Source organism: Lytechinus variegatus, chromosome 9, assembly GCF_018143015.1.
Source record: "Lytechinus variegatus isolate NC3 chromosome 9, Lvar_3.0, whole genome shotgun sequence".
Taxonomy (NCBI): domain Eukaryota; kingdom Metazoa; phylum Echinodermata; class Echinoidea; order Temnopleuroida; family Toxopneustidae; genus Lytechinus; species Lytechinus variegatus.
The window spans coordinates 15,059,180-15,086,471 of NC_054748.1; the positions used below are offsets into that span (position 1 = coordinate 15,059,180).

Consider the following 27,292-nt stretch of genomic DNA (forward strand, 5'->3'; position numbering starts at 1 on the left):
CGGGGTTAGCAATAACAATTTGGCATGTGTGAAAAGGAAAAAAAATAGTTCGGGGTTAAGGATAGTACGGGGTTAGCGATAGTCCGGGGCTAAGAAAATCCTGTGTAAAAAGGGTATTCAACTTAGTTTTGGCCACCCCTTCAGAAGGAAACCTCACATTTTGGGTTATTGAATGAGTCAGTCAAGTATGATCATGTCTTTATATTGTGTTTCTCTAGGCTTTGCTGGTGTGACTAGAAAGCTAAACTGAGAGGCTCACGATGGCGGAGATTGCTGAGGCATTCATGTTGAAGGTAACGGCTGGATTAGATGAGCAGCTTGCCGAACTTGACAAGAAAATTACAAGGTTTAATGCTGGTAAATACTTTCCTTTATTTCATGTACATAAATGCATTCCCTTGTCCTGTATTCCATGTATGTATTTCGGAAACCCTACTGGGGTATTTCAAAGTAATGAATGTTGGCCAATAAAGCAATAAAAAGTTTAAAAACTCAAAAGCTCTCTTCAGTATAAATGTAGTAGTGGATGTCCCCCCTCACACCCCCATTCAGTCACACTGCCTACTGAATCCCTTGCAATTTTACTCATTCACTTTCCCTCCTTTACTTTAACCCTAACTCACAGGACTAGATATTCATACCAATACTTTTTCCATGCATGTCATGGAATATACATGTGTACCAATTGGCATAACTTGAGCAGAGCAATAATCTTTTCATTGCTCTGCTTAAAATGTTGAAGTTGTATTGACTGCTATTTTATTTAGGCAATAGCAAAAATGATTACTCTTCAATGATTTCGAGATACAGGCCTACTATCTTCTTAATTTTCTTTCCCAGGGTGAAATAGTACACTGTCGTATATTCTCAAGATCATTCTGGTGCAATAGTTTTATTATTGCCCCCATGAGCAGTCAATAGGCCTATCTGTATGTTCTATATAAATCCCAGAAAAGCTCAAATAATGTTAATGCTATTTGTTTGATATGACTCTCTTGAAATGTATCTTTTTGTACATACATGTAGATGTCACACCCCAGAATGAGAAGCTCCTGAATGATATCGGGACCGTTCACCACCGATGTGAAGAGCTACATGACGAAATTCAGGGTCTACTAAATAAGCAAGGGTGAGTGGTCATTCTCTTAAAGGAAACCAAAACCCAAGAAGAGAAGTAAGCTTATTGGAAAGAGTAAAATGAGAGGAACAATTAAAAAAAAGTTTCATCAAAATCGGTTATGAAATAAGCAAGTTATGGGAGTTTGAAAACTCTTGTACTTTATATGAGCATCCTCAAATTGGCAAACGTGCTTCAAAATGGCTGATTTTGTGGACAACTCTCCATTTGTTTTGTACACAAATTTTCAGATTTTCCTTTTTTTTCAAATTGCATATTGCCTCCTTCTAAGCACAACATATGTCATGGGAAAATATAATCCACACCATATAGTATGTCAAGGTCAGGAGGAGACAATGTGAAATATGTAAAATAACAGGGAAAATCTGAAAATACGTGTACAAAACAAATGGAGAATTGTCCACAAAATCAGCTATTTTGAAGCATGTTTGCCAATTTGAGGATCCACATAGTAAGTACAACAAGACTTTTTAATCGTCCATAACTTGCTTATTTCATAACCAATTTTTTATGAAACTTTTTTTTAATTGTTCCTCTCATTTTACTCTTTCCAATAAGATTACTTCTCTTCTTGGGTTTTGGTTTCATTTAAGACCCAGTCACATCATTCTGTGCAGGCCCAACTCACGGTAACCATGGACCTACTACAACTGGACATTCAACGAATCCCCTCCTTTGGGCCTAAGACCGTCACCGCTAATCCTTATATAAACAGAGCGCTGGAAGCTGACACCCATCAAGCCGATCGTAAAACAAGCTGTTACCGATGGACTGCACAAATCAAATGTGCGCTGCTCCTACACATTGCGTATAGAGAAAGTTAACTATGTGACAGCAATTTTGACAGCTGGAAACGGGTGGTGGTGGCCATAAAATGCTCTCGTTGAATGTCTATTTGTAGTAGGTCCATCCTGTAACAGAGCATGTTCACAACTTTTGTGTGTTCAAATCAGACTCCTTGCGGGCAACTGTATGGGGCTACTTTTCGCAGCTTAGGTCTATTGCCTATGTCTGCAACATGGGATATTTATTTATATTATGTTGGATGGCTCAGAATGAAATACCAGAAATATTCCAAGAGTTTGGGCAATATTTGGAATATTTCCGGTATTCCATGAAATAAAGCCATCCAATATTTATTATAATCTACCCCACCCCACCCCCAAACAAGAAAAGAGGGAGAAATTTGATTGAACAGGTCATATCACTTATCTCATTATGGCAACATCACTCCATTAAGATCAATTTTGTTGTTGACCCTCGACTTGCGTGTAGTCCATCATGACGTCTTTGAGTGCTGTCGTGCTCTTGCCGTGCATCGCATTGCTTTCATTGTTGTACGCGTTGTATATTTCACACATTTGCACTATACTGTTGAATATGCTCTCATATTCAACAGCAAATTTTGTACAGGAGCCTATGGGATATTCGACGGATGTCGGTCATTTCAGGGATATGCTCTGATACTGCACAGGCAATATTATCGATGCAGACCAAAATACACATTTTTAAATCGCGAAAACACTGTACATAGATGACAATAAGCTTTATTCTTTGCAATGAATGAAGATTTTCCAGGGCTCCATTTTGAGTTTTCAGGGTTCTTCTGAGCATTTCAGGGGCAAAATTACTCCAAGCAGGTACAAGCCCCAGAATTTTTCCCCCCCTTTTTGGAAATAACCTGAAACAAGATAATTAAAGTGTTGTTTGGTCAACCATATCAAGCTTAAACTCGTGCTCTATGTACCCCTTTATTTCTGCTTGTTTGTACAGAGAACGGGAGAAAGCTGCGAAGGAGAGACAAGATGAATACGACAAGAACCACCTCTTCAAGTCGCCCATCTCACCAAGCAGCAACCCCAAGACGATCCATGAACTCTATGAAGAGATGGACCTCCTCGACATCGATTCAGATGAAGACAATGACCACGACAGTGGCAATGAGATGGGCGATGGTGACAATGATGACGTGCATTCTGAAGATGAGATCATCTTCATTGGAAAAACTGACCTTCCTCCAACAAGCCAGAAGCGATCAGCTAATGAGGCACGGTTGACGCCACCCAACCCTTTAAGTCGACCAGTCGGTAATGAAAGTGCTGTCCAACTCTCCTCTTGCAATATGCAATTATCTGAAATCTCATTATTCTCATGCATGATGTTTTGTGTACTTACTATGTAACTCTCCATGCAAAACCAGCAGCTATAGCTACCAGCTGTTTATTTCACTTTTTTTATCCTTACCATTTCTTACTGTATTTTAACCTTGACCTTTATCATTTCCTTTTTATAGGTATGTATTTTGTATTTGTTATTTTACTTACAGAAATTAATAAAAAAGCAAACAAAAACTCTGTGATAATTGTAGGTTGAATAATTCTTTTGAAGCTTTTGATTTCTGCATTTCTCATAGGACCCATGGACAAGGAGACTGTAGGAAAGACAGCAACACCGCCACGTACTTCACCACAGAAAGCCACACCCGTCTCCAAACTCAACACGATAACACCTCAATCATCATCATCATTACCAAGTACTCAGGAGTCCCCGAAGGCAGCTAGTGTGTCCCCTGTCACCTTAGCATCGAGAACATCCTCCACGACAGCACCTGTCATGACCCAGACTGTAACGGTTGAAAGTGCAGGAAGCACTCCCGGTAGAACCACTGTTGCCAAGGTTCAACAAGACGGGAACACAAGCACTATAGTTATACCAGCATCCATGCTTCCTCGGCCGAAGAACTTGCCAAACGCACAACAGTCCAACGCGCCATTGCGTTTCCTCATGCTGACCACTGCTAAGAATGCAGCTGGTCAGGAGGTAAAGAGCGTGAAGACTTTGCTCTTGCAGAATCCTCAAGGGGTACCCCTCAATGGCCAAGTTGTCTTGAAGATCCAAGATGGACAACAGAATCAGCTGATGCAGCCATCATCACAGGTCCTTCAGGTTTTGCCACATGGCAAGGCTCAAGGAACCCCTTCTGCTCCTGCAGGAAAACGTCCTCCAGGATCTGCAGAACCTTCCAAGACTTCTTCCGAGGTTGTGGAGATCGTTGACGACGACGATGACATTGTGATGGTTAGTAGCACTCCAGCAACCTCTGCTGCCAAGAAGAGTACTCCCGTCAAAGCTATGGCCAGAGCACCATCGGCCATTCCTGGACAAGATGGAAGTCCTGGAAAGGTTCGTCAAGGAGTTCAACTGATCCATGGGGCTGACTATGATGCTCATCTGATGGAAGGAGAAGAAATGATGTTTGGAGATGATGAAGCAACGTAAGTATTTAAGGGTCTTACATAAATGTGAATTTAGTGATAATTCTAGGCAAGTGGCTGCTGTATAGAGATCCTGGGGGAGGGGGGGGGGGGCACTCACATTGATGAGTGGATTCCATGCGCATCCAAAAAACACGTAAAAAGGATGTCTTTTTCAAGATATGGCACATTGCGTATGTAACGAAATAAGGGTGTCAAAAGCACTAAAATAAAATATTTTGCTAGGAAAGCTATGTGTTTAGGGTTAAATTTGCTAAGGAGTCAACCATACGTGTTAAGAGTACGATTTGCGCGAGATGGGTTGTACTAAACCGAATGATGTATGTACGTTAGGTAAAGGTAAAACCGACGTCCGTCACATAACATTGAAATATCGCTGTACTTGTTTAGGGGTTCAATTCAGGGAATATTGCCAATAGTGTTGTTTTCTTTCCAATACTTGTTAAGGGTAGGGCTTCACATGCCAATACTTGTTAAGGGGTGCATTTTCAGAATATGGAAAATACGTGTTTAGGGTGCTTTTTGAGATCTCATGGTAGCGCATGGTATCCACTCGTGAATGGAAGTGGACCCCCCCCCCCCCGGAGATATAGATGGGAAGGGTCCACAAGCCCAAGAGTTACATGTGTGTACATTCAAGTACATGTACGTGACATGCGTCAAAATATTTTGATTGTTATACAGGTTGCCAGGGCTTGTTGAAGGCAAGAAGGTGTTGGCCAAAGGGGAAGAGAGTTTCTGGTATCAGGGCATACTCATTGGACCTCCTATACATCATAAAGGAATGGTAAGATCCTCTCTTCATTGTGCTTTTGCATGGACTCATAGTGATACATGTAAATGCTAATACAGGGAAAGGCTGAGATAGGCCAATGGCTTTTTGCTACTCCCTTACATCCAAGACCTCCCATACACTATAAAGAATAAGTGAAATTCTCTCTTCATTATTTTTTTTCATGGACCCGTGGGATAAATGCTAATACAGGGAGGAGCTGAGATAAGCCTATTCCTTTTTGCTACTCCCTTACATCCATGACCTCCCATACACTATAAAGGATTTAGTGAAATTCTCTCTTCATTAGATTTTTTTCATGGACTCGTGGGATAAATGCTAATACAGGGAGGGGCTTAGATAGGGCAATGGCTTTTTGCTACTCCCTCACATCCAGGGGGCCGTTTCATAAAGCTGTTCGTAAGACAAGAGCGACTTCAAGAACGATTGGTGAACCTTTCTTACGCGCTAAACCATCGCCAATGTATATACCATTTTCCACAAGAAAGGATCACCGGTCGTTCTTAAAGTCGCTCTTAACTTACAAACAGCTTTATGAAACACCCACCAGGACCTCCTGTACACCATAAAGGAATAGTAAGTTTCTCTGTACATTGAGGATTCCCAGACCAATCAGTGAATCACTTGAAATTACTTTACTTTTTCTCCAGTCTTGGGATAAGTCAGGGAATGTTTTTATTTGCCTAAATTAAAGGGGAAGTTCACCCTGACAAAAATTTTATTGTAAAAATAGCAGAAAAATTAATGAAAAATATTGCCGAAGGTTTGAGAAAAATTCATCAAATAATTAAAAAGTTATTAGAATTTCAATTATTTGATTTGTGACGTCATATGCGAGCAGCATTCCTACATAGCGAATGGTAAAAAATCAATAAAATGTCATTTTCTCAGAAAATTGAAAAAGGTTTTTTGACTGTAACTTTTGTATATCAATAGACAAATCGTTTTCACACCCGATCATGAAAAGAAAACAAAATTAAGTCATCAGGAACCATACCAAATTTGAAATTCATGCATTTCATATTACATAACACATGGGGCAGCTGCTCGTTTATGACGTCACAAATCCAAAACTTTGAACTCTAATGACTTTCTTACTTTTTAACGGATTTTCCTTAAACCTTCACCAATATTTTTTACTATTTCTATGCTATTTTTACAAGAAAGTTTTCTTCAGGGTGAACTTCCCCTTTAATAAAACTTGTTTTAAGAATAAAATTTTTGATAATAGTTAAAAGCTTCTGTAATCCATCAATCTGATAGGCTAATAGTAAACTTGTATAGAAGTTCTGCATTGTTATTACTTTTATTATTTATTTATTTGTTTAATCAAAGGGTAGTAGCAACCTCCATCTTTAAAGAGAAATTCCAGTAGTTGCAGTAAACACTGATTTCATGAGAAAGTCTGTAAAACACGGCTTAATTGTCAGTATATCATCGAGGATCTAGATGTGGTACAGTGACATTAACTGAACTTTGTGAAATCTTGAAATCTACGCTGAAAAATGTTCACACCGAAGATCCCCAACGCAGATAAGCGCACGTGGGACAATGTATAATTATTGCTTAGAGTGTCGGGCCAGACGCTCTACCCGAATCCTGTGCTTATTGGCTGATTTCTCAACAATTACACAATTTCTCCCAGAATCCTTTGGCACATGTGTTTTATGTATACAAACAGTCACTTTGGTGCTCATTTCATTGTATTCTGTTAGAACTCAATTTGATATCGTTACCAAAACTAGCATTTACCTTTAAGTGGCCGGGGCTTGAAGTGAGACAGACATTCTACCAACTGAGCCAATACACCGGAATGCTGGAAAAAAACCGTTATATGATTTAAGCTACTATTATTATTATTCTTATTGATATTTGTGATATTCTTTTTTTGTTTGATGTCCTCAGAAAAAGTATAAAGTGAAATTTGAGCATGGACGCAAACGGCTGTTATCCAGCAAGTTTTTGGCTGTCATCACATCTTCCAAACCAGCAGACCTTGCCGTGGGTATAAGGGTAGTTGGTAAGTATTTATCTCTTGAGAAATGGGGAGTTTCTCTCTCTGAGGTTGTGGGCTTGTTGTGGTTTAGTGGTTCTGACTCTCGCCTTTCAAGCAGAGGGTCGTTGGTTTGAACCCTAGCCACGACATGTTTTCCTTTAGCAAGAAATTTATCCACACTGCTTCGCCCAACCCAGGTAAGGTGAATGGTTGCGTGGGAGGATTAATTCCTTGAATGAATTGAGCGTCGTTGGGAAATTGTTAGCTTAAGCTAAACCGCGGTAATAATAGCAGTGCTTTTTATCCTCAGGCAAAATAGTGCTATATAAGTCCAGCTATTATTATTTTGTTTCAGTTATTTTGATTTATGCAGATGTTACAATATGGGGACACTTCATGAAATAAGAAAAAAAGTTACAATGGCAATAGAGTACTGAAACGATGACATCAAACAATACCATTTAGCGGCGAATAGTAGTTCATATTGGGTTTTTCAAAGTCAGCACTGCTGCTATATTGAATTGTGTAATGTAGGAGATACTAACAAAGAATTTCCACTTGTTTCAGCTTCTTACCTGGTGGAGGAGGGAGCCAAGACAAAAGGAATGTATGCTGGAATTATAGCAGAGGTCCCGATGAAGACGAATAGAGGAAGGTTTGTTTATTTTAATCTATGTAGATTTGGAAACTTTGATTATTAGTGGTCTTGATTAATCAGTCTTACTCCTCAAATTAGTAGCAAGGAATGTTTTTGTTATCGTAACATACTGAGGTTCTATTGTTGACAAATTGAGGAAAATTAATTATTTTTCAATCCATATTGTAGAAATTTACTCTACTAGATATTAATATTTTTAGCCCAAATAGACCTGGGTTTAGAAACTGCAGTTTGTAAAGCATGTTAGAATTTTGATTTCTACCCTTTTTTGTTTCAGATATTTGGTGTTTTTTGATGACGGGTATGCTCAGTATCTTTCATGTGATAAGATCCATATTGTCTACCATTCAAGTAAGTAAACTGGATTTGATTAGTTATCTATATATGCCAGTATAGGACGCATTTATACATATACGATGGCGCACAATAGAAGGAGTGTATTTAGTGGTCATTGAAAAAAAAGAAAGGAGAAATTCAATAAAATCCCGATCACGAACAAAACAACGGTCAGGTTCATTGTGACTTGTTTTGACTTGTTGCACCTATATGACAGAGTTGCTTTTTTATGGGAGATACTTTGACCAAGTGAATGGTTACTTTTTTTCTTTATCACCATAGTATGGTCAATTTCTGTCAGATTATCATGATTTTGTTATGAATACAAAAAAAAATCATGCCACTTACGCAAGAACCAAAATAAAAATGGTTAAAGGTTTGTCGGACATGTAAGTATAAACAGTGTAGACAAAATAATTTACTATGCTTCACTACATCAGTAATCCAATAAATTTTAACAGCTAGGAAAGCTCAAATACTCTGCAATTTTGCGACACAACGTCTCCTTAAAAAGTTTTCAGATAAAAGTTATAGCCCTCTAAATAATAGAAAGTATTGTACCATGTAGAAGGGTTCACTGCGAAGATAATGCCATAAACATGGGATTTACTGGTCAACGCTTGAAGAGTTATAGACAGGTATTAATGTACTATGTAATTTACATGTACATGTACTTGCTTTCATAATTGTCTTTTAGGTGCGTGTGTTTGGGCGGATGTAGATATTTTCTCACGGAATTTCATCCGTGAGTACCTCGATAAATACCCTGACCGGGCCATGGTCAATCTGAAGAAAGACCAGTTAGTCATGACAGAGTGGAATGGCAAATGGTAAGTCGATTATTGTTATATAATATTGATTGGCTTTGAGGGAGATACCATGTATTTCCCGAGGTACATGTAGTCTCATATTGCCCGACGGTTATCGAGGGCAAATGGGTCTTCTGAGGGAAATTTAATGTATTATCTCCCGAAAATTAATGGCAGAAGGTATTATTCTTATTACTACCTATAGGCCCACAGATGTTTGGTATGTAATGCTATACAATTAATTCACATTTGTGAGTGTCTTATGACGATGCAGCTTACTCAAGGGTATTTACAATTATGCAAAAGCAAGAGGCGCTTGCGCCGAGTGCTTTTGCATAATATTGTGAATGCCCGAGAGTTGCTCGCTTCGTCACTAACATCACAAATCTTAAAATGTACATTAATTGTTTTATAAAATGGGTCAGCAAAATGAATTTTTTATGGAAATCTTGTTCAAATCCCTCCAACTTGTGTACGATCGCACAGACAAAGACATCACAAGACTGTCAATTATGACATCACAGGCGTATCTACTATGCGCGCCTAAGTAAGCGCATCAAAATCCTAGCCAGCCTCTTTTACTGAACGCGTATCAGTTTTTACGTGCTATTGGAACTAATGCTGCACAAAAATTGCACAGTGCTGCACAAAAAATGCACAGTGCTGCACGAAAAATGCACGACTGGAAGGTTGCGCATAATTAAAGAATGAACACGTGACTTGAATACGCACTCACCATTTGCTACATCCTTGAACCCATTTTATAAAAGGTATTATTTGTAGCAAGTTTTGTCTGTTTGCCTATTTGTACTTGAAGTCAGGTCATTTGTGAACTTGATGAATTAATCATTTCTCTTTATATAGTGATGTAAAGTGTATACAGTGCAGTTCCGTGTCATGCATGGCTTAGGAATATGCTTAAACACGTAAAAAAGACTCCCATTATTTTGATGAAATGGGAATATGGATATTATGGACCGATAATATGTTATATAGGCATAATAGGAAGATTACATTATCTCCTCCTGGCCTTGATAAATATGGTGTAAATTATCCCATGGCATGTTATGTGTAGAAGGAGACAAGATGCAATTTCAAAGATGATGGGGAAAATCTGAAAATTTGTGTACAAAACAAATGGAGAGTTAGCCACAAAATTAGCCATTTTGAAGCATGGAGGCCAATTTGAAGATCCCCATAGAAAGTACAAGATTTTTCAAACTTCCATGACTCGCTTATTAGATAACCGATTGTGATGAAACAAGTTTTGGATTGTTCCTCTTATTTTACTCTTTCAGGTAAGATTACTTCTCTTCTTGGGTTTTGGTTTCTTTTAATCTTTTTTCCCTGTTTGGGTTTCTTTATCAGGTGGAATGCTCGAGTACTGGAGGTTCAAGGAAGTCTTGCTAACATGCTGTTTGCAGCCACCCCATCACGGAGAGCAGAGACCGAATGGATTTACAGAGGATCCACTCGGCTCAAACCCCTTCTTGACTTGGTATGCATTTTAAAGGGGGCGTTTCTGTTGAGGTAACTCTGGTAAGAACTTACCAAAGTAGCTTCTGCAGCATCAATGCCAAGCTAGTATATAACCAATTATACAAGAAAGATTTTGGCCCAAATTCACAATTGTATTCATAAGTCCAATGTTTTGAATAATGAGTCCACTCTTCAAACAGTGGACTCATGAATGAAATAGCATATCAAACCATGGTAACAGGCGTCAATTTGGGGATTTGTAACAAAAGCGTGCATCAACATTGGACATTTTTTTATTCGCGCACCCGATATGAGCTAAATTAAGCGTAATTCATACAGGAAATCTGCATAAACCATGGGTTCAACCGATTGTTTTAAAAAAACCCTTTGTGAGTTTGGGCCATTACGTCCAAGTGAATCAGTCATAGTCGCTGACCATTATAGAAGAATGTTATATCGTAATCACATTTGCTGTACAATAACTGTATATTATTATGATATTGCTATTTTTTTTCTTCATTTTGTCTTTGATATCCTTGACACAGGGTGACAAGAAGAACGCTGGGATCAACACTGTTCCTACCCCTGAACAACTGAAACACAATCTTCCATATGTAGAGATGACGAAGGTTCATTCAGACCACATCTTGCCAGGTATGGAAAAGAGAATACAGGGTGTTAAGAACTTTAATTGTGTAAATGCTCCATATTATACTCTTGTAAATGTGAAATTTATTTCATTTTTTATTCATTTGATACAAACATTTTTCGTAATTATATTAATGTGCAAGGATTTCATTTCATTGATATAAACCTGTGAGATGAGAAAAATATATAATGATTGAATAACAATAGTTATTTGCCATGCCAGACTTTGTCCTGTTATTGGCGTAAAGGCATAGGTTAACGTTGATTTGGCTTTAAAAAATATGAGCTGCAAACTCCCAATGGTTACATGTGTTTGTGAGATGTTAAAAAAGTAAAGCCCTGGTAAAAATCACATCTGAAAATTATTATTTGATATTAATATACTGACCCACATATGCTTTTCTGTGTTGGTGATCATCAAGATTTCACAATGATAAGATTACAATAATGTTCCAGGGTCTTGTAACACAAAGGTTAGCGATTGATCGTACACTTGGTTTTCATGATTAATTGTACATTGTAGTCAATGGAATCAATCGTAGAAAAATGTTATACGAGTATGATCATTACTAAGCTTTGTGTTACGGGCCCCAGATCTCGATATATGATAATATGGTGACAATAAACCTTGATTTAAAAGACTTCCTCATGAAATAATTGTTTGCTCCAACTACTTTTTTTACCTTTAAACTTTGTTTTTGTCTCACCTGCGAAGCAGAGTGAGACTATAGGCGCCGCTTTTCCGACGGCGGCGGCGGCGTCGGCGTCAACATCAAATCTTAACCTGAGGTTAAGTTTTTTGAAATGACATCATAACTTAGAAAGTATTTGGACCTAGTTCATGAAACTTGGCCATAAGGTTAATCAAGTATTACTGAACATCCTGTTAGAGTTTCATGTCACATGACCAAGGTCAAAGGTCATTTAGGGTCAATGAACTTAGACCATGTTGGAGGAATCAACATCGAAATCTTAACCTGAGGTTAAGTTTTTGAAATGTCATCATAACTTAGAAAATATATGGACCTAGTTCATGAAACTTGGACATAAGAATAATCAATTACCACTGAACATCCTGCGTGAGTTTCATGTCACATGACCAAGGTCAAAGGTCATTTAGGGTCAATGAACTTTGGCCGAATTGGGGGTATCTGTTGAATTCCCATCATAACTTTGAAAATTTATGGATCTGATTCATGAAACATGGACATAATAGTAATCAAGCAACACTGAACATTTTGTGCAAGTTTCAGGTCTCATGATAAAGGTCAAAGGTCATTTAGGGTCAATGAACTTTGGCCGATTTGGGGGTATCTGTTGAATTACCATCATAACTTTGAAAATTTATTGGTCTAGTTCGTTAAACTTGGACATTAGAGTAATCAAGTATCACTGAACTTCCTGTGCGCATTTCACGTCACATGACCAAGGTCAAAGGTCAATGAATTTTGGCCGAATTGGGTGTAACTGTTGAATTACCATCATAACTTTGAATGTTTATGGATCTGATTCATGAATCTTGGACATAAGAGTAATCAAGTATCATTGAACATCCTGTGCGAGTTTCAAGTCACATGATCAAGGTCAAAGGTCATGTAAGGCCAATGAGCTTTGGCCATGTTGGGTTTTTTTGTTGAATAACCATCATATCTCTGTAAGTTTATTGGTCTAGTTCATAAAAAGTGGACGTAAGAGTAACCATGTATCACTGAACATCTTGTGCGAGTTAGAGTAGTTTTTAAGTCAGCACTGCTGCTATATTGAACTGCGTGATGCAGGTGAGACGGCCAGAGGCATTCCACTTGTTAAATTATGTTTTTTCACATTTTGTTAAAAACAGAACGACAGATACCTCAACCCAAGCCAGCAATGCTGGGAAGTCTTAATAATCAACAATCACCTTCGATGACATCATCATCGTATCACTTCTCACAGCTACTACAACAGTGCGCACAGCAGACTGCAAATGCTCCCTCGTTTGCCAAAAAATCCTCATCGTCCGCCAGCTCTGTTAGCACTTCATATGAGAGCAGCAGGAATGAACATAAAAAGAAGAAAAAGAAGAAGAACAAGCACAGGGAAAGAAGGAAAGGTATGGGCCAATATTTAATCTAGAGAAATGATTGATTAAATAAATTAGTTAGCAATTTACTCGGCTAATTGAAGTACTTGTATTCGGAATCAGATCACTTCTAGAAATTTTACTTTATCAAGAAATCCCTATTGTTGGTCAGCTCTGTTAGCACTTCATACGAGAGCAGCAGGAGTGAGTATAAGAAGAAGTAAAAGAAGAAAGACAGACATAAGGAACAGAGGAAAGATATGGAGACCAAGTAAAATAGATTTCACCCCCATCTTTTTTACCAGGAACGCTACTTTCCAGACTTTGAATTTAGATTTGAAGTTTGAATTTAGATTTTTCAACATATTTTTGGCAATAGAAAATGCCTTTTTCATACAGGAAATAGGTCATTCTAGATTATTTTCAGAGTTTTTATTATCAAGCCTTAGTTGCATTCTTGTTGCATTGAAGAGTAAAAAGTAATTAAGGGGATGTTTCTAAAAGATTTAAAGATAAATGCCATTGTTAGTAACAAGTTCAAAATGCTTTTGTTCAGAATGTGGTTAGTTTTCTCTACTTTTGATACCGGAATTCAAATATATTTTCATTGGAATGAATTTTGTTGTTTTATACAGATCGGTATGAAGAGGATAAACTGTTTGAACCAGAGACTCGAGTAGATCGTTTCGTGAGGAAGGAGCGACTTAGATATGGTTAGTATACCTGTATGATAATGTGAATGATATTGTCCCAGGCTTTCAGGCAAAGGCAGTATGGTTCTTTTATTGATGGTCCACGGTTATGTCTCTGTCATCTGTTGGTGCTATATAAATGCCTATTATCCTGATTTGCATCAGGACAAGGCAGGACGGTGTGCTGAACTGAATGTGCATAATTAAAGAACATAGTACCATTCTTCTTATCAGTTCAAAATGCATCATTAATCATCAATACTTGAAGCAAAAGGCACTTCCTGAACACAATTTTTTTTTATGTTTCTCGGTCCTCCATATTTGTAGTCCACTCTGTCTTGGGTCAAAGCCAAAATTTGGTGATCAGACTCAGAACCCTCTTCTGCTACCGTTAGATCTATAAGCTGGGCGGAGCAGCTACAAGTTTCAGTTATATGAATACCATCCTAAAATGAACTATATTTTGTTTGATATTCCTGTTTCTCAGTCCCCCATGTTTGTAGTCCCCTCTGCCTTGGGTCAACGCCTCAAGTTGTTGATCGGACCGGAACCCACTCCTCGTACCCTTTTATCTAGGCTGGGTTATGTAGACAGGGCGGGATCAGCTACAAGGTTTAATGAATTGATTCCATCCAAAGTGAAATAAATTTTGTTGTCTCACCTGCGAAGCAGAGTGAGACTATAGGCGCCGCTTTTCCGACGGCGGCGGCGGCGTCAACATCAAATCTTAACCTGAGGTTGAGTTTTTGAAATGACATCATAACTTAGAAAGTATATGGACCTAGTTAATAAAACTTGGCCATAAGGTTAATCAAGTATTACTGAACATCCTATTAGAGTTTCATGTCACATGACCAAGGTCAAAGGTCATTTAGGGTCAATGAACTTAGACCATGTTGGGGGAATCAACATCGAAATCTTAACCTGAGGTTAAGTTTTTGAAATGTCATCATAACTTAGAAAATATTTGGACCTAGTTCATTAAACTTGGACATAAGGTCAAATATGTATCACCAAACATCCTGCATGAGTTTCATGTCACATGACCAAGGTCAAAGGTCATTTAGGGTCAATGAACTTTGGCCGATTTGTGGGTATCTGTTGAATTACAATAAAAACTTTAAAAGTTTTTGGATCTGATTCATGAAACTTGGACATAATAGTAATCAAGTATCACTGAACATCCTGTGCAAGTTTCAGGTCACACGATCAAGGTCAAAGGTCATTTAGGGTCAATGAACTTTGGCCGAATTGGGGGTATTTGTTGAATTACCATCATAACTTTGAAAGTATGTTGGTCTAGTTCATAAAACTTGGACATAAGAGTAATCAAGTATCACTGAATATCCTGTGCACATTTTAGGTCACATGACCAAGGTCAAAGGTCAATGAACTTTGGCTAAATAGGTCATCTGTTGAATTACCATCATAACTTTGCAAGTTTATTGATCTGACTTTTGAAACTTGGACATAAGAGTAATCAAGTATCACTGAATATCCTGTGCAAGTTTCAGGTCACATGATCAAGGTCAAAGGTCATGTGAGGTCAATGAATTTTGGCCACATTGGGGTATTTGTTGAATTACCATCCTATCTCTGTAAGTGTATTGGTCTAGTTCATAAAACGTGGAAATAAGAGTAACCAAGTATCACTGAACATCTTGTGCGAGTTATAGTAGTTTTCAAAGTCAGCAATGCTGCTATGTTGAATCGCGTGATGCAGGTGAGACGGCCAGAGGCATTCCACTTGTTTAATATATCTGTTTCTCAGTCCCCCATGTTTGCAGTCCCCTCTGCCTTGGATCAACGCCACAAGTGGTTGATCGTACTTGGAACCCACTCCTTGTACCTCTGCATCTAGGCTGGGTGAGAGAGCTATGTAAGCAGGGCGGGAGTAGCTACAAGGTTTAATTAATTGATACCATCCTAAGTGAACTAAATTTTCTTTGATATTCCTGTTTCTCAGTCCCCCATGTTTGTAGTCCCCTCTGCCTTGGATCAACGCCTCAAGTGGTTGATCGTACTCGGAACCCACTCCTGGTACCCCTGGATCTGGGCTGGGTGAGAGAGCTATGTAAGCAGGGCGGGAGCAGCTACAAGAGACACGTCGTCTACAGGGCGCCTTGCGGGAAGAGTCTGGTGAGTGGGCGAGAATAATTGGGGAAGTTCAACTTCATAATAAGTTGGTTTTAATGAAAGTTGAAAAATTGAGGAAAATATTGGTTAAAATAAATCAAGGAATAAGAAAGGAATTTAACTAAAACATAATTGAAGACACATTTGTGTAGGGAAGAAGATGTTCATTTATTAGCAATAGGAGTAACCGAAGCACAGTAGAGTATATATCTCTCATACATGTATTGGCTGCGTTATACGAATTTATCATACATGTATTACTATTTTCAAAGCTTTTAATTTGGGATGTCATATGCAAGCAACTCCCCTATATGCATATATACATGTAATATAGATTCCTTTTTTTAACTGAACATAATGAATAATTATTTGCTTATAGAAGTGGGTATGGAATGATGTATTGACTGCACAAATAAAATCACTCTCACTTTATTTTCATGTTGCCAATTTGGTTTCAAAAAATGTGTGAGATTTGAAAGAAAATTAACTCTTGAATTAATGCTGTGGCATCCTTGCATTAATGGTCAAGGGGATGAACCCCCCCCCCCCAGCCTGTTACGGTTACATAATGCAAAGTTATTTGTAAAATGAAAATGATGTGTGAGCTATGGAAGAAAAATGAATTCATGAATTCATTCTGTGCCACCCTTGTGTCAATGGTCGAGGGGATGATATCCTCCCCTCTAATTTAATAGGGCTACATGCAAATGTAAATGTAATAAGAGATATGAAATGAAAATAAAACTACCCGATTATTTTTCTCTCCTTTTCCTTTGTCAGTGTTCCTTTGATGATGTTTCCAGATATCGTAAGTATTCATGTTACATTATACTTGAGAACTGCTTCCTTTGAATTGAAACTAATGCTCTTACTTTGCCCATCCGTCCTAAGATATGCATTTACCTGTATCTGTATAAGACTATGAGGCTGTTTAAGGATCTTATTGCAATCAATGACAAGTTAATATGTACACCCGCTGGGTGTTTCATATAGCTCTTCATAGGTAACAAGTGACTTAAGAACAACTGGGGCCCGTTGCAGAAAGAGTTGCGTTTATACGCAAGTCAAATAATAAATTGCAAGTCCCAAATGTGCGCTGTTTATTGGTTGAAGATCAAGTTACGCCTGATTATTAGAGTTGCATTTGATTGCAACTCTTTCTGCGCCGGACCCCAGGTGATCCTTTCTTGTAGAAATTTGCACACCAAGTATTTATTAGTGTTGATTTAGCTCCTAAGATACGATCACCATAAAATTGCTTACGAACACCTACCAGGGCCTTGTGAAACAGCTACCAGAGATTAATCGTACGCTTGAATTTCACGATTGATTGTACATTGTGGCCAATGTAATCAATCTTAAGAAAATGTTCTACGGTGATTGCTAAACTTTGTGTTACGGGCCCACTGGTGTTGAGGTTTATACAAAAACTAGTGTGCTGACTTATATAAATTGCTTAACAAATGATTTGTATTGTTATTAACTATGCATTGACAGTGTGGTACTTGCTCTGTGTTCCTTATTATTACCACAGTAAGAGAAACCAAATCGGAAGTGTTATCTATAGATCGATTCACCTTTGCGTCACATGTCCACATCAGTTTCAAACAGCGGAATACCAGACAGAATAGTCGTTTCTATTACATGGAGCTTCCTGACCTGTCGAATGGTGTCGAGAAAGTTCCTGTGTCTGTGAGTACTCCACCTTGCCTAACAGTTTGCTTATTTTATAAACCTTGCCCACGCGAAAATCTAAGGAATGGAATCTTAAATGTACAGTACATGTATGTATTGTTATGATTTATTATTGCACATTTGCCCCCTCATCTTACTCTTTATATTACATTGTACTTTGTATGATTTATTTATAATGGTGCGTAGAACCCAGATTTTGAAAGGTCAGTGACCTCTACTGCCCCCCCCCCATATTCTTTGTATTTATGTTCATATTTTTCTTTTATGTACACGTATACCATTGAATGTATTTGCTTTGAGATCAAATGAAATGAATGAAACAGGAAGCCATTGCAATTATTCTCCTGTATGTTGATATTCCTGTTAATTCAATGCCACTTAATACTTACAAGCCTTCAATGTTGGTTAAAAAAAGAAAAATATGTGTTTATCCATGACAAAGCGATAATACATGTACTCCGTTATAATAATATTCTAAACATGTTGGTACATCGGATTAATTGTTAACTGTGGACCCAGTAACATAAAGAGCAGTGATTGATGGTAAAGCTGATTTTTTTATGATTGATCATACATAATAATCAATGCAATCGATTTTAGAAATCAACCTCACGATCATTCGCAAAGCTTAATGTTCTGGGGCCATTACTGTGATTTTTTTTTCAATCTTACAATGCAGTGTGTGAATGAGTACGATACCGATGAGCCACCTCCCCTGAAATACATGACGGAGCGTCAGGCGGTCTTGAGGGGGTCAAAGGTCAACACAGATCCAAACTTCCTCGTATGCTGTGAATGTACCGATGATTGTTCAGTAAGTGCAATGACCTTTATAGCTTTATAGGGGTGAGATCAAATGTCGACACAGTGAATGTACCAGTGATTGTTCTGTAAGTACAATTACATTCACGACTTTATAGGGGTCAAAGGTCAACAGAGATCCAAACTTTCTAGAATGTTGTGATTGTACCAATGATTGTTCAGTAAGTGCAGTGACATTCATACCTTCGTAGGGGTCATAGGTCAACAGAGATCCATTCTTCTTGAATATGATGTGATTGTACTGATGATCGCACAGTGAGATCAGTGAGCTTTTAAACTTTTCAAGTTCAAAGGTCAACATTTGGACTAAAACCTGTCAACTATGCAGAAAATTTCATATTTATCTTTTTCCATTCTTTTCCAGTCATCTATGAGTAGAAAATAAACTGAATGGATTTGTGATTGGCGTGAACAAATGGATACACCACTAATTATTTCTGCTGAATTCCTTTTGCTTTCCACATGGTCATTTAAACTATAGGCCTACACATAAATTGTACATTGTACATTGACCATGTTATTGTTGATTAATTTTGACAAGCTATCCAAGTATATATGGAGTAATTTCTTTTTCTTTCAGTTTCATATGCAATTGTGTGTAATGGTTTTTAATGTGACATAAATTAAATAAATTAAATAAAAAAATGAATTGTGCATATCATTTCAATCATATTGTTGGTTTTGGGATGGCTATTGTAATTGTATTTTTTGTTTGTTTGTAGGATGCTAGTAAGTGCGCCTGTAGGCAGTTGACAATTTCATCATCAGCGTGGACACGGGATGGCAAGCCTAAGCCGGATGTTGGATACAAGAACAGACTACTCAAAGATCAAGTCCAAACAGGGTAAGTCAATCTGCCACTCAGTCAAGTACTTATACACATGTATGTAACACTAAATAATGTACTTATATAGGACTGAGTGAAGTACTTATCTACCACTTAGTCAAGTACTTATGTACCAATCAGTTAAGTAATTAATTTATGTACATGTGAGACTACATGTAAATAAGGTACTTATATAGGACTGAGTGAAGTACTTATCTACCACTCAGTCAAGTACTTATATACATGTATGTAACACCAAATAAGGTACTTATATAGGACTGAGTGAAGCACGTACCAACCACTTAGTAAAGTACTCTACCATGCAACCAAGAACATATCTACATGTACATCTCAGTCAAGTACTTATATAACACCAAATAAGGAACTTACATACCCCTGAGTGAAGCACTTATCTACCACTTAGTAAAGTACTCTACCATGCAACCAAGAACTTATCTACATGTACATCTCAGTCAAGTACTTCTCTACCACTCAGGCAAGTACTTACAAACATGTATCACTCACGCAGTACAACTCGGTCAACTAATTTTCTACCACTCATTCGAGTACTATCTACCACTTAGTGAATTACTTATCTAAAACTCAATAAAGTGTGTATTTTCCACTCAGGCAATTTTATTCTACTCAATAAGGTATTTATCTGCTACTTATTCAAGTACATTTGTTCAACTCAATCAAATACCTATCTACTACTTAATCACGTACTTATCATCCACTCAGTCGAGTTCATCTACCACTCATTCAAGTATGTAACTACCTCTCAGTCAAGTCCTTATCTACCACTCAGTCAAGTACTTATCTACCACTTAGTCAAGTACATGTACAAACCTGTATCTATCACTTATCTACCACTCAAGCAAGTACTTATGTTTCACTCATGCTCTTTTTTTATTACTGAAGGATATTCGAATGCAATGATAATTGCAAATGTTCAAATCGCTGTGAGAATAAGGTTGTACAGAACGGGCTTTCACTGAGATTACAAGTCTTTAAGACATATGACAGGTAAGGATGATCTCTTACACATTTAGGGGGGGGGGGGTGTTAAGGCTTAATATAGGCTTTGAAGATTAAAAATAAAAATTACGAGATTTCAAAGGCCCTTATTCTGAAGTGAGGTTTAACTTTAACTCAGGTTTAAAGTTGTAGTATGGGAAGCCAAAAGTACCGAAATTTATAATAAGTTGTATGTTTCTTGTGTTTACTGTGCTCTGTCCTGATTCATTGATGGTGAGGACAATCATCTATCTATACTTCCTAGACAATCATGAATGATTTGAGAGCCAGGTGAGCTTAAGTATGATATCTCTACTGTTAGTGATTTATGTAACAATGACTATCCATACGTAAACCAAAACTTTAAACCTGGGTTTAAGTTATACCTACGATCAGATTATGGGCCAAAGTGTTTCAAAAGAAATCGTAGTCCTTTCCGGATGATGGCAAGATGAGTAATGATTATCAAGTCTTCATTATAAGTTTATGTAGTTAACTGTAATATTATGATTATTCCAATTTTTCTGCTCCAAGAACATAAGGATAAACAAAGATGAACCAATGATTTAAGAACACATGGTGGTGCCTCGTAAAAGTTGTCTAAATTGTTAGTGCCGACAATTTCAATTAAATCCTTGGTTTTGATTGGCCGAGAGGCACTGACCTCTTTCTGTTACTATGGTAACTGTCAGAGAAAGTAAACATGTCAGTGCTGATGACTTTCATAAAATGGTCCCACGTTTGAAGATCATGATTATCTGCTATTGTTAAAACAAATTGAATTTTAAAATATTTTAAAGGGCATGCATGTAATTCAGTATGTAACTTGTAAGGTATGTTTTTTTTTTATATGCTTCTGTTGCCTCCCTTTTACCTGCTTCTCTTGCTTTTTCTTTCACCACACTTACCCCCTCTAGGGGATGGGGTATACGTTGCTTGTACCCAAAGGAATGTTATTATATATTAGCTCCTTCTCTTGCTCTTACTTTTATCACACCTCCTCCCCCTCCTTTCTCTACCAATGGATGGGGAGTAAGATGCATGCATGGATATGATATGCCTATTAAGAAATATTATTTTTGTTTTTGTTTTCTCTTGCTCTTCCTTTCACCACACCTCCCCCCTCTAGGGGATGGGGTATACGTTGCTTAGACGACATACCCAAAGGCATGTTTGTTTGTACGTACGCCGGTCAGATATGGAATGAGGAAGAGGCAAATCGGAAAGGAAAAGAGCACGGGGACGAGTATTTCGCCGAGTTAGACTTCATCGGTAAGTTCCTGTGAAAATTCCAGCTTTTTCTTCCTTTTGCACTTTGGAGGATTCTACAAAAAAAAAACACAGTCACTACAAATTTGTAGTATACAGATGATTCTTGGGACCACCGACATCCTGTCCAACTGAGTCAAAATTTGAGTTAAAAAGTGTTATTTTGGGTATAATATTCTGGGGACACAGCATTTGCTTCTGCGACAATTGCTCTGGGTTAAGATATTGGGTTAGGGTTGGGGTTGCAATAGGGTTGTATCCATCTTTTTCTTTCGTTTGCACTTTGGAACAGTTGTTTAAGAATTACAGTCATTTCAGATTTGTAGTATACAGCTAAATCTGCCTTGGTCTACTTTCTTGGGACCAGTACTAAATACAACAAATCTTGTAGTGCACACCTTGTTTCAGAAGCTCATAAATTGATTTGATTTGGTAAGAGTTGACATAGAAGATTTGAATGTCACATGTGTATTCTATTCTTGTCTACTTGTAGAGAATGTGGAGGCCAAGAAGGAAGGTTATGAGAGCGACGTCGAGGATCCAATCGACAATGACCTTTCCGACAAGGATTCAGATGACTCTAATCAGAAGTGAGTAGCGCTGTATCCCGGGCCCTGTTGCTTGAAGCTTTACGATTGATTGTATGATTGATTTCTATGATTGGTTGCATTTATTATGATCAGTCTTAAAAATCAACTCCGTGATCAATCACTAAACTTTATGTTACTGGGCTTTAAACTCAAATTGAATTTAAACTCTAGTCTAAAGTTTAACGAGTAGGAAGAAGAAATGAGGAGGAGGAAAAGAAGATGATGATGACGACGAAGAAGAAGAAGGAGGAGGAGGAGGAGAAGGAGGAAGAGGAAGAGGAAGCAAAAAAGAAAAGGCTGAATTATTCTGTTTTCTTTTCTCAGAACTCAAAGTTCCTCAGATGAAGACTTTAATACAGCTCAATCAGAACTGTCTAGCGACGATTCTGCTGACATCATCAACCCTTCATCTAAGGCTAATACCAAGGATTCAACCAATCAAAAGTAAGTATCCAACACATCAATCAATTTGCTCGTCATATTCTATTTTTACTAGTTCTTTTGAGAATCAATGGGGTTAATATGCTTGTGGTCAAGCGGAAGAGCTTGCCGAAATATTGTGACTAATATCATGTTAGTTATATTTTTGATTGCATATTTAGGAGGACAAATTAATTTCCCGAATATTTTTATTCTATAGTAATTCCATAAATTTGTATGTCTGACCAACCCCCATCCCCCTTGTAAGTAAGACCTTCCCCCAAACCAATGATAAGTTGCCCAAAATGAATTTTGAGATATTTATATAGCTTGAAAAAGTCACTTCCTAAGCTTTAAATGATATGTCTACGCAAGTCAAATTTGATCCACATTAACCCAAATAAGTACTTGACTGAGTGCAGAACAATATTCAATTTGAGCTTCAGAAATAAGGAGAAAATGAGGTGGGCACATTGTGCAATCTTAAAGGGGAAGTTCACCCTGACAAAAAGTTTATTGTAAAAATAGCAGAAAAATTAATGAAAAATATTGCCGTGACCGACAAGGTTTGGGAAAAATTCATCAAATAATTAAAAAGTTATTAGAATTTCAATTATTTGATTTGTGACGTCATATGCGAGCAGCATTCCTACATAGCGAATGGTAAAAAATCAATGAAATGTCATTTTCTCAGAAAATTGAAAATGAAAATGGTTTTCACTGTAACTTTTGTATATCAATAGACAAATCGTTTCACACCCGATCATGAAAAGAAAACAAATTTAAGTCATCAGGAACCATACAAAATTTGAAATTTATGCATTTTATATTACATAACGCATGAGACAGCTGCTCCAAAACTTTGAACTCTAATATCTTTTTTACTCTTAAACGGATTTTCCTCAAACCTTCACCAATATTTTTTACTATTTTTTCTGCTATTTTTACAAGAAAGTTTTCTTCAGGGTGAACTTCCCCTTTAATGAAACTTTCAAGCAGTCCACAAAAAGGATGTCAAAGAAACTCTTGTATCTTATTTTAATTCAACTTTACAACTTCAAAATTTGACAGTAGAAAGAAGAAAAATCTACTCTTTCAGATAAGTAATTTTTTTATTAGTGCATTTTTAAGACCAAATTACTATTGTGACTATACAGAACCCTCCCTGGCGACTTATTGTTGGTTTTCGGATGGCCAGTCATATATTAAAAGTCGATATGCCCTCAAAGGATTGGGAGTGCACAAGTCATGAATAGAGGAAATTTGGGAGTCTGACGTGCCATGAGAAATAACATGCTTAGTGTGTGTTCAATGTTGATCTTCAAATTTAAACAGTAGCATGAATCATGATTGAAAACTCAATTACAAAACACAGAACACAAACACGATCAGCGGTGCACTGTTCAGTGTTGAAATATACAGCTGATTATTTGTCTTTCGTTAGCACTGCGTTAGTGTGCAATATGACCCATCACAAAGAATGGTCAATTCTGGTACCTGCTTGTGTAGGTTTCTACTGCGAGAGCAGATTTAAAGACGTTTCAAAAGTCAATTGTATTCAATGTCACATCCGTGAGTTTGCAGGTCGTACAATCCGAGCTGATCGCGTTTACAAACACATCTTTTTTGCGAAAAATTTTCCTCCGAATCATGATTTGAAAGACGTTTACTTTTACGACCAGGAATGGAGGACATTACACACACCCTCTATTTTTCATTATATCTGCGTTTTGTAATCGCTTTTTCAATCGTTATTCAAGTTGCTGTTTGAATTTTGAACTTGACATTGAACACACCCTTATTCTTATTGCTATCCATGTCAATGATGCTTATAACTTCGCACCGTCAAAATCTCTCATTTTGTTTCTAACATCTAATTCATCACCCTCATTGTTGAACTTTAAAACAAGAAAGAAGATAATTCCATTCTTAACGGCCCTGTCATATAGTTCCATGCAAGCCTTGCGGTTGACTACTTTTGCTACTCACATGTCGCCCGCATTGACCGCATCTGGCACGCATCGCACACGCAGTTGCCCGCAGAAGCGCACGCAAGTCTGATGTGCACGCAGAAAAGTTTTAAACATGCTTTAGTCTATGTTGCGGGTGAGTTGCGGGTAATCACCCACAACTCACCTGCAAGGCTTGCATGGTACAATGTGACAGAGCCTTGATAGACGAAGTGGGAGGTAGTACTTGGATAATTACCCACACCTGGGGGAGTGTTTCACAAAGATTTAAGTATGACTTAGAGTCGCACTTTAAAGGGATGGTCCGGGCTGAAAATATTTAATGATAATAATAATTAGACTTATATCGTGCCAAATCCACTCTGTAGAGTGCTCAAGGCGCTTTTTATGAAATTATAAAAGAAATTAAGAAGAATTGAACAGAAATGTTTTGAGGTTAATGTTTGAAAGTTTCAGAGGTCAAGCACTGTTTGATGTTTTGAGGGAGGCTATTCCATAGCTTAGAGGATGAGTAAACAAATGATCTTTCACCCCAGGTTTTGGAAACTTTGGGGGTAACAAGAGAATACATAAAGTAGAGTTCACGGAGCAAAATGCCGAAAATTTCATCAAAATTGGATAACAAATAATTAAAGTTACTGAAGTTTAAAGTTTAGCAATATTTTGTGGGCTGATGATGTCACGTCCCCACTTTCTGTTTTCTTATGTTATTACATAAAATCATATTTTTTTTCATTATTTCATACTTGTGTGAATAATATGTCTCCCTTATAATGAAAAAAGTTGCAGCAATGAATATCTAATCCACTAAATCAGTTGTCAATCCAATTGCTCTAGCTCTTGGAGGGAAAAAATTGAATAAACCTAATTTCATATAATAAAATACAAAAGAACAAGTGGAGATGTGACATCATCAGCCCACCTAATGAACATTCATGACGACTGTTTTCACAAAATATTGCTCAATTTTAAGATTCAATAACTTTGTTCTTTTTTATCCGATTTTGATGAAATTTTCGGCATTTGCTCAGTGAATTCTACTCTATTTATTAAGCTATAAAAAATTTCAGCCCGGACCATCCCTTTAAGATGCCTAGTTGCGTGCAGTATTAAAAGGCATGACCGTATCAAAAGCCATGACAGATCATGCCAAGAGGAAGTGCACTGCTGTGTATTGACCAATAAGATTGTGTTTTGCATATCATATACGCGTCTGCATTTAAGTGTGACTATAACTCATACTTGTGTCTTTGTGAAATACCTCTGTAGTATCTTTGAGCAGTCCAAACTAACTTTGCTTTGTCTGGGTCTACATGTCTACACAGTGCATTTGATTTTAACTAACTTCCTTACTGGTGTATACGACAGTGTGTATCAATAAAAAGTTTACACTTTAAATAAATTGGTAACAATACAACTTGGTGATAAATTCTTTCATGCATTGATGTACTCTATATATTTTTTGGCTTTGGTCTCATTTATCAAATGAAATTGACAGAATGTTACGCTAAAGTTAGCACTGCCAATTTTTATACAGTTCGTAGAAATCGGTTCGCACAAAAATTATGATTTTCACGATGTGTAATGTGAAAAGGCAAGAAACAAACAGACTGCCGTACATTTCTTTCTCTCTCGCTCTCTCTTCTTTTTTGGGGGGATTTTTAGTCAGAGACCTATAGATACCAATATTTGAATGAAGAAAAGCTTCCAGCTACTGCAAATATACAGTGTATCATTTTATAGTATATAAAGTGTAACCTTTTTTTATACACACTGTACTTCATATTCTTGCATGCTATTCACATTTCATTCTTGTATGGTGTTTTTAAAGGGAGTCATCCGGTGGAACTCGGCTGGTCTTACGAAGACAATCTGAGAGCACAGATCAAAGTCAATGGTTAGTGATTGAATTACTAACATCTGTGTGCCCCGCCCACCTCAGTTGTAATCATAAGCCACTTATGTAATTAGCTCAAGAGCCACTCTTTGAGAATGACCTTCCTTTTTTCCAATTGGTTCCATGAAAGTCCTCAATTAATTTTTTTTTAAAAACATGTTTTATAAGCTTGCTAGGGGGCTGTTTCATAAAGCTGTTCGTAAGTTAAGAGCAACTTTAAGAACGACTGGTGATATTTCTTGTGGTAAATGGTATACACAAAAACGTTCATTGGCAAGGGCTTTGCGCATAAGATCCCCAGTTGTTCTTAAAGTCGCTCTTAACTTATGAACAGCTTTATGAAACACCCGCCTGGTATTCCAATCTGCAATATTCAACTCTTCCAAAGAAACTAGTGCATGGACCGGTTCAATGACACTTGCTCCCATATAAAAGGGGAAGGTTACCCTGACAAAAGGTTTATTGTAAAAATACATGTAGCAGAAAAAATAGTAATAAATATTGGTTAAAATAATGGTTTTAGAAAAATCAATCAGTGAATGAGAAAAATATTAGGATTTTAATTATTTGATTCGTGACGTCATATGTGAGCAGCTTTCCTGCTTTTCGTATGGTAAAAATTCAATGAAATACAATGTATCATTTTCTCAGAAAATTGAAAATGGCTTTTACTGTACCTTCAATATATTTAATAGGCAAATCATCTTAATTTGACTAATATTTGGCCCATCGCCAAATACCAGACATGACTGAACACTTTGTTA

The 27,292-nt window shown here is 37.3% G+C and overlaps 1 protein-coding gene across 3 annotated transcripts in view; it reads left to right on the forward strand.

Annotated features, from left to right (window-relative positions):
* Nucleotides 1-27,292, forward strand: part of LOC121421062 (histone-lysine N-methyltransferase eggless-like) — a 41,230-nt gene that overhangs the window by 5,455 nt on the left and 8,483 nt on the right. For 2 of the 3 annotated variants that reach the window (XM_041615673.1, XM_041615674.1), the window contains exons 2-24: nucleotides 219-357; nucleotides 1,027-1,129; nucleotides 2,912-3,225; nucleotides 3,552-4,413; nucleotides 5,098-5,200; nucleotides 7,112-7,226; nucleotides 7,770-7,857; nucleotides 8,138-8,211; nucleotides 8,894-9,026; nucleotides 10,374-10,503; nucleotides 11,030-11,138; nucleotides 12,973-13,224; nucleotides 13,830-13,907; nucleotides 15,853-16,025; nucleotides 16,803-16,830; nucleotides 17,557-17,714; nucleotides 18,397-18,531; nucleotides 19,262-19,383; nucleotides 20,287-20,391; nucleotides 21,512-21,654; nucleotides 22,145-22,241; nucleotides 22,566-22,685; nucleotides 26,463-26,528. In XM_041615673.1, the coding sequence (XP_041471607.1) occupies nucleotides 261-357; nucleotides 1,027-1,129; nucleotides 2,912-3,225; nucleotides 3,552-4,413; nucleotides 5,098-5,200; nucleotides 7,112-7,226; nucleotides 7,770-7,857; nucleotides 8,138-8,211; nucleotides 8,894-9,026; nucleotides 10,374-10,503; nucleotides 11,030-11,138; nucleotides 12,973-13,224; nucleotides 13,830-13,907; nucleotides 15,853-16,025; nucleotides 16,803-16,830; nucleotides 17,557-17,714; nucleotides 18,397-18,531; nucleotides 19,262-19,383; nucleotides 20,287-20,391; nucleotides 21,512-21,654; nucleotides 22,145-22,241; nucleotides 22,566-22,685; nucleotides 26,463-26,528 (3,605 nt within the window). In that variant the 5' untranslated portion in view covers nucleotides 219-260. The remainder of the gene's footprint in view (nucleotides 1-218; nucleotides 358-1,026; nucleotides 1,130-2,911; nucleotides 3,226-3,551; nucleotides 4,414-5,097; nucleotides 5,201-7,111; nucleotides 7,227-7,769; nucleotides 7,858-8,137; nucleotides 8,212-8,893; nucleotides 9,027-10,373; nucleotides 10,504-11,029; nucleotides 11,139-12,972; nucleotides 13,225-13,829; nucleotides 13,908-15,852; nucleotides 16,026-16,802; nucleotides 16,831-17,556; nucleotides 17,715-18,396; nucleotides 18,532-19,261; nucleotides 19,384-20,286; nucleotides 20,392-21,511; nucleotides 21,655-22,144; nucleotides 22,242-22,565; nucleotides 22,686-26,462; nucleotides 26,529-27,292) is intronic. The other variant, XM_041615675.1, reaches the window with a different exon arrangement.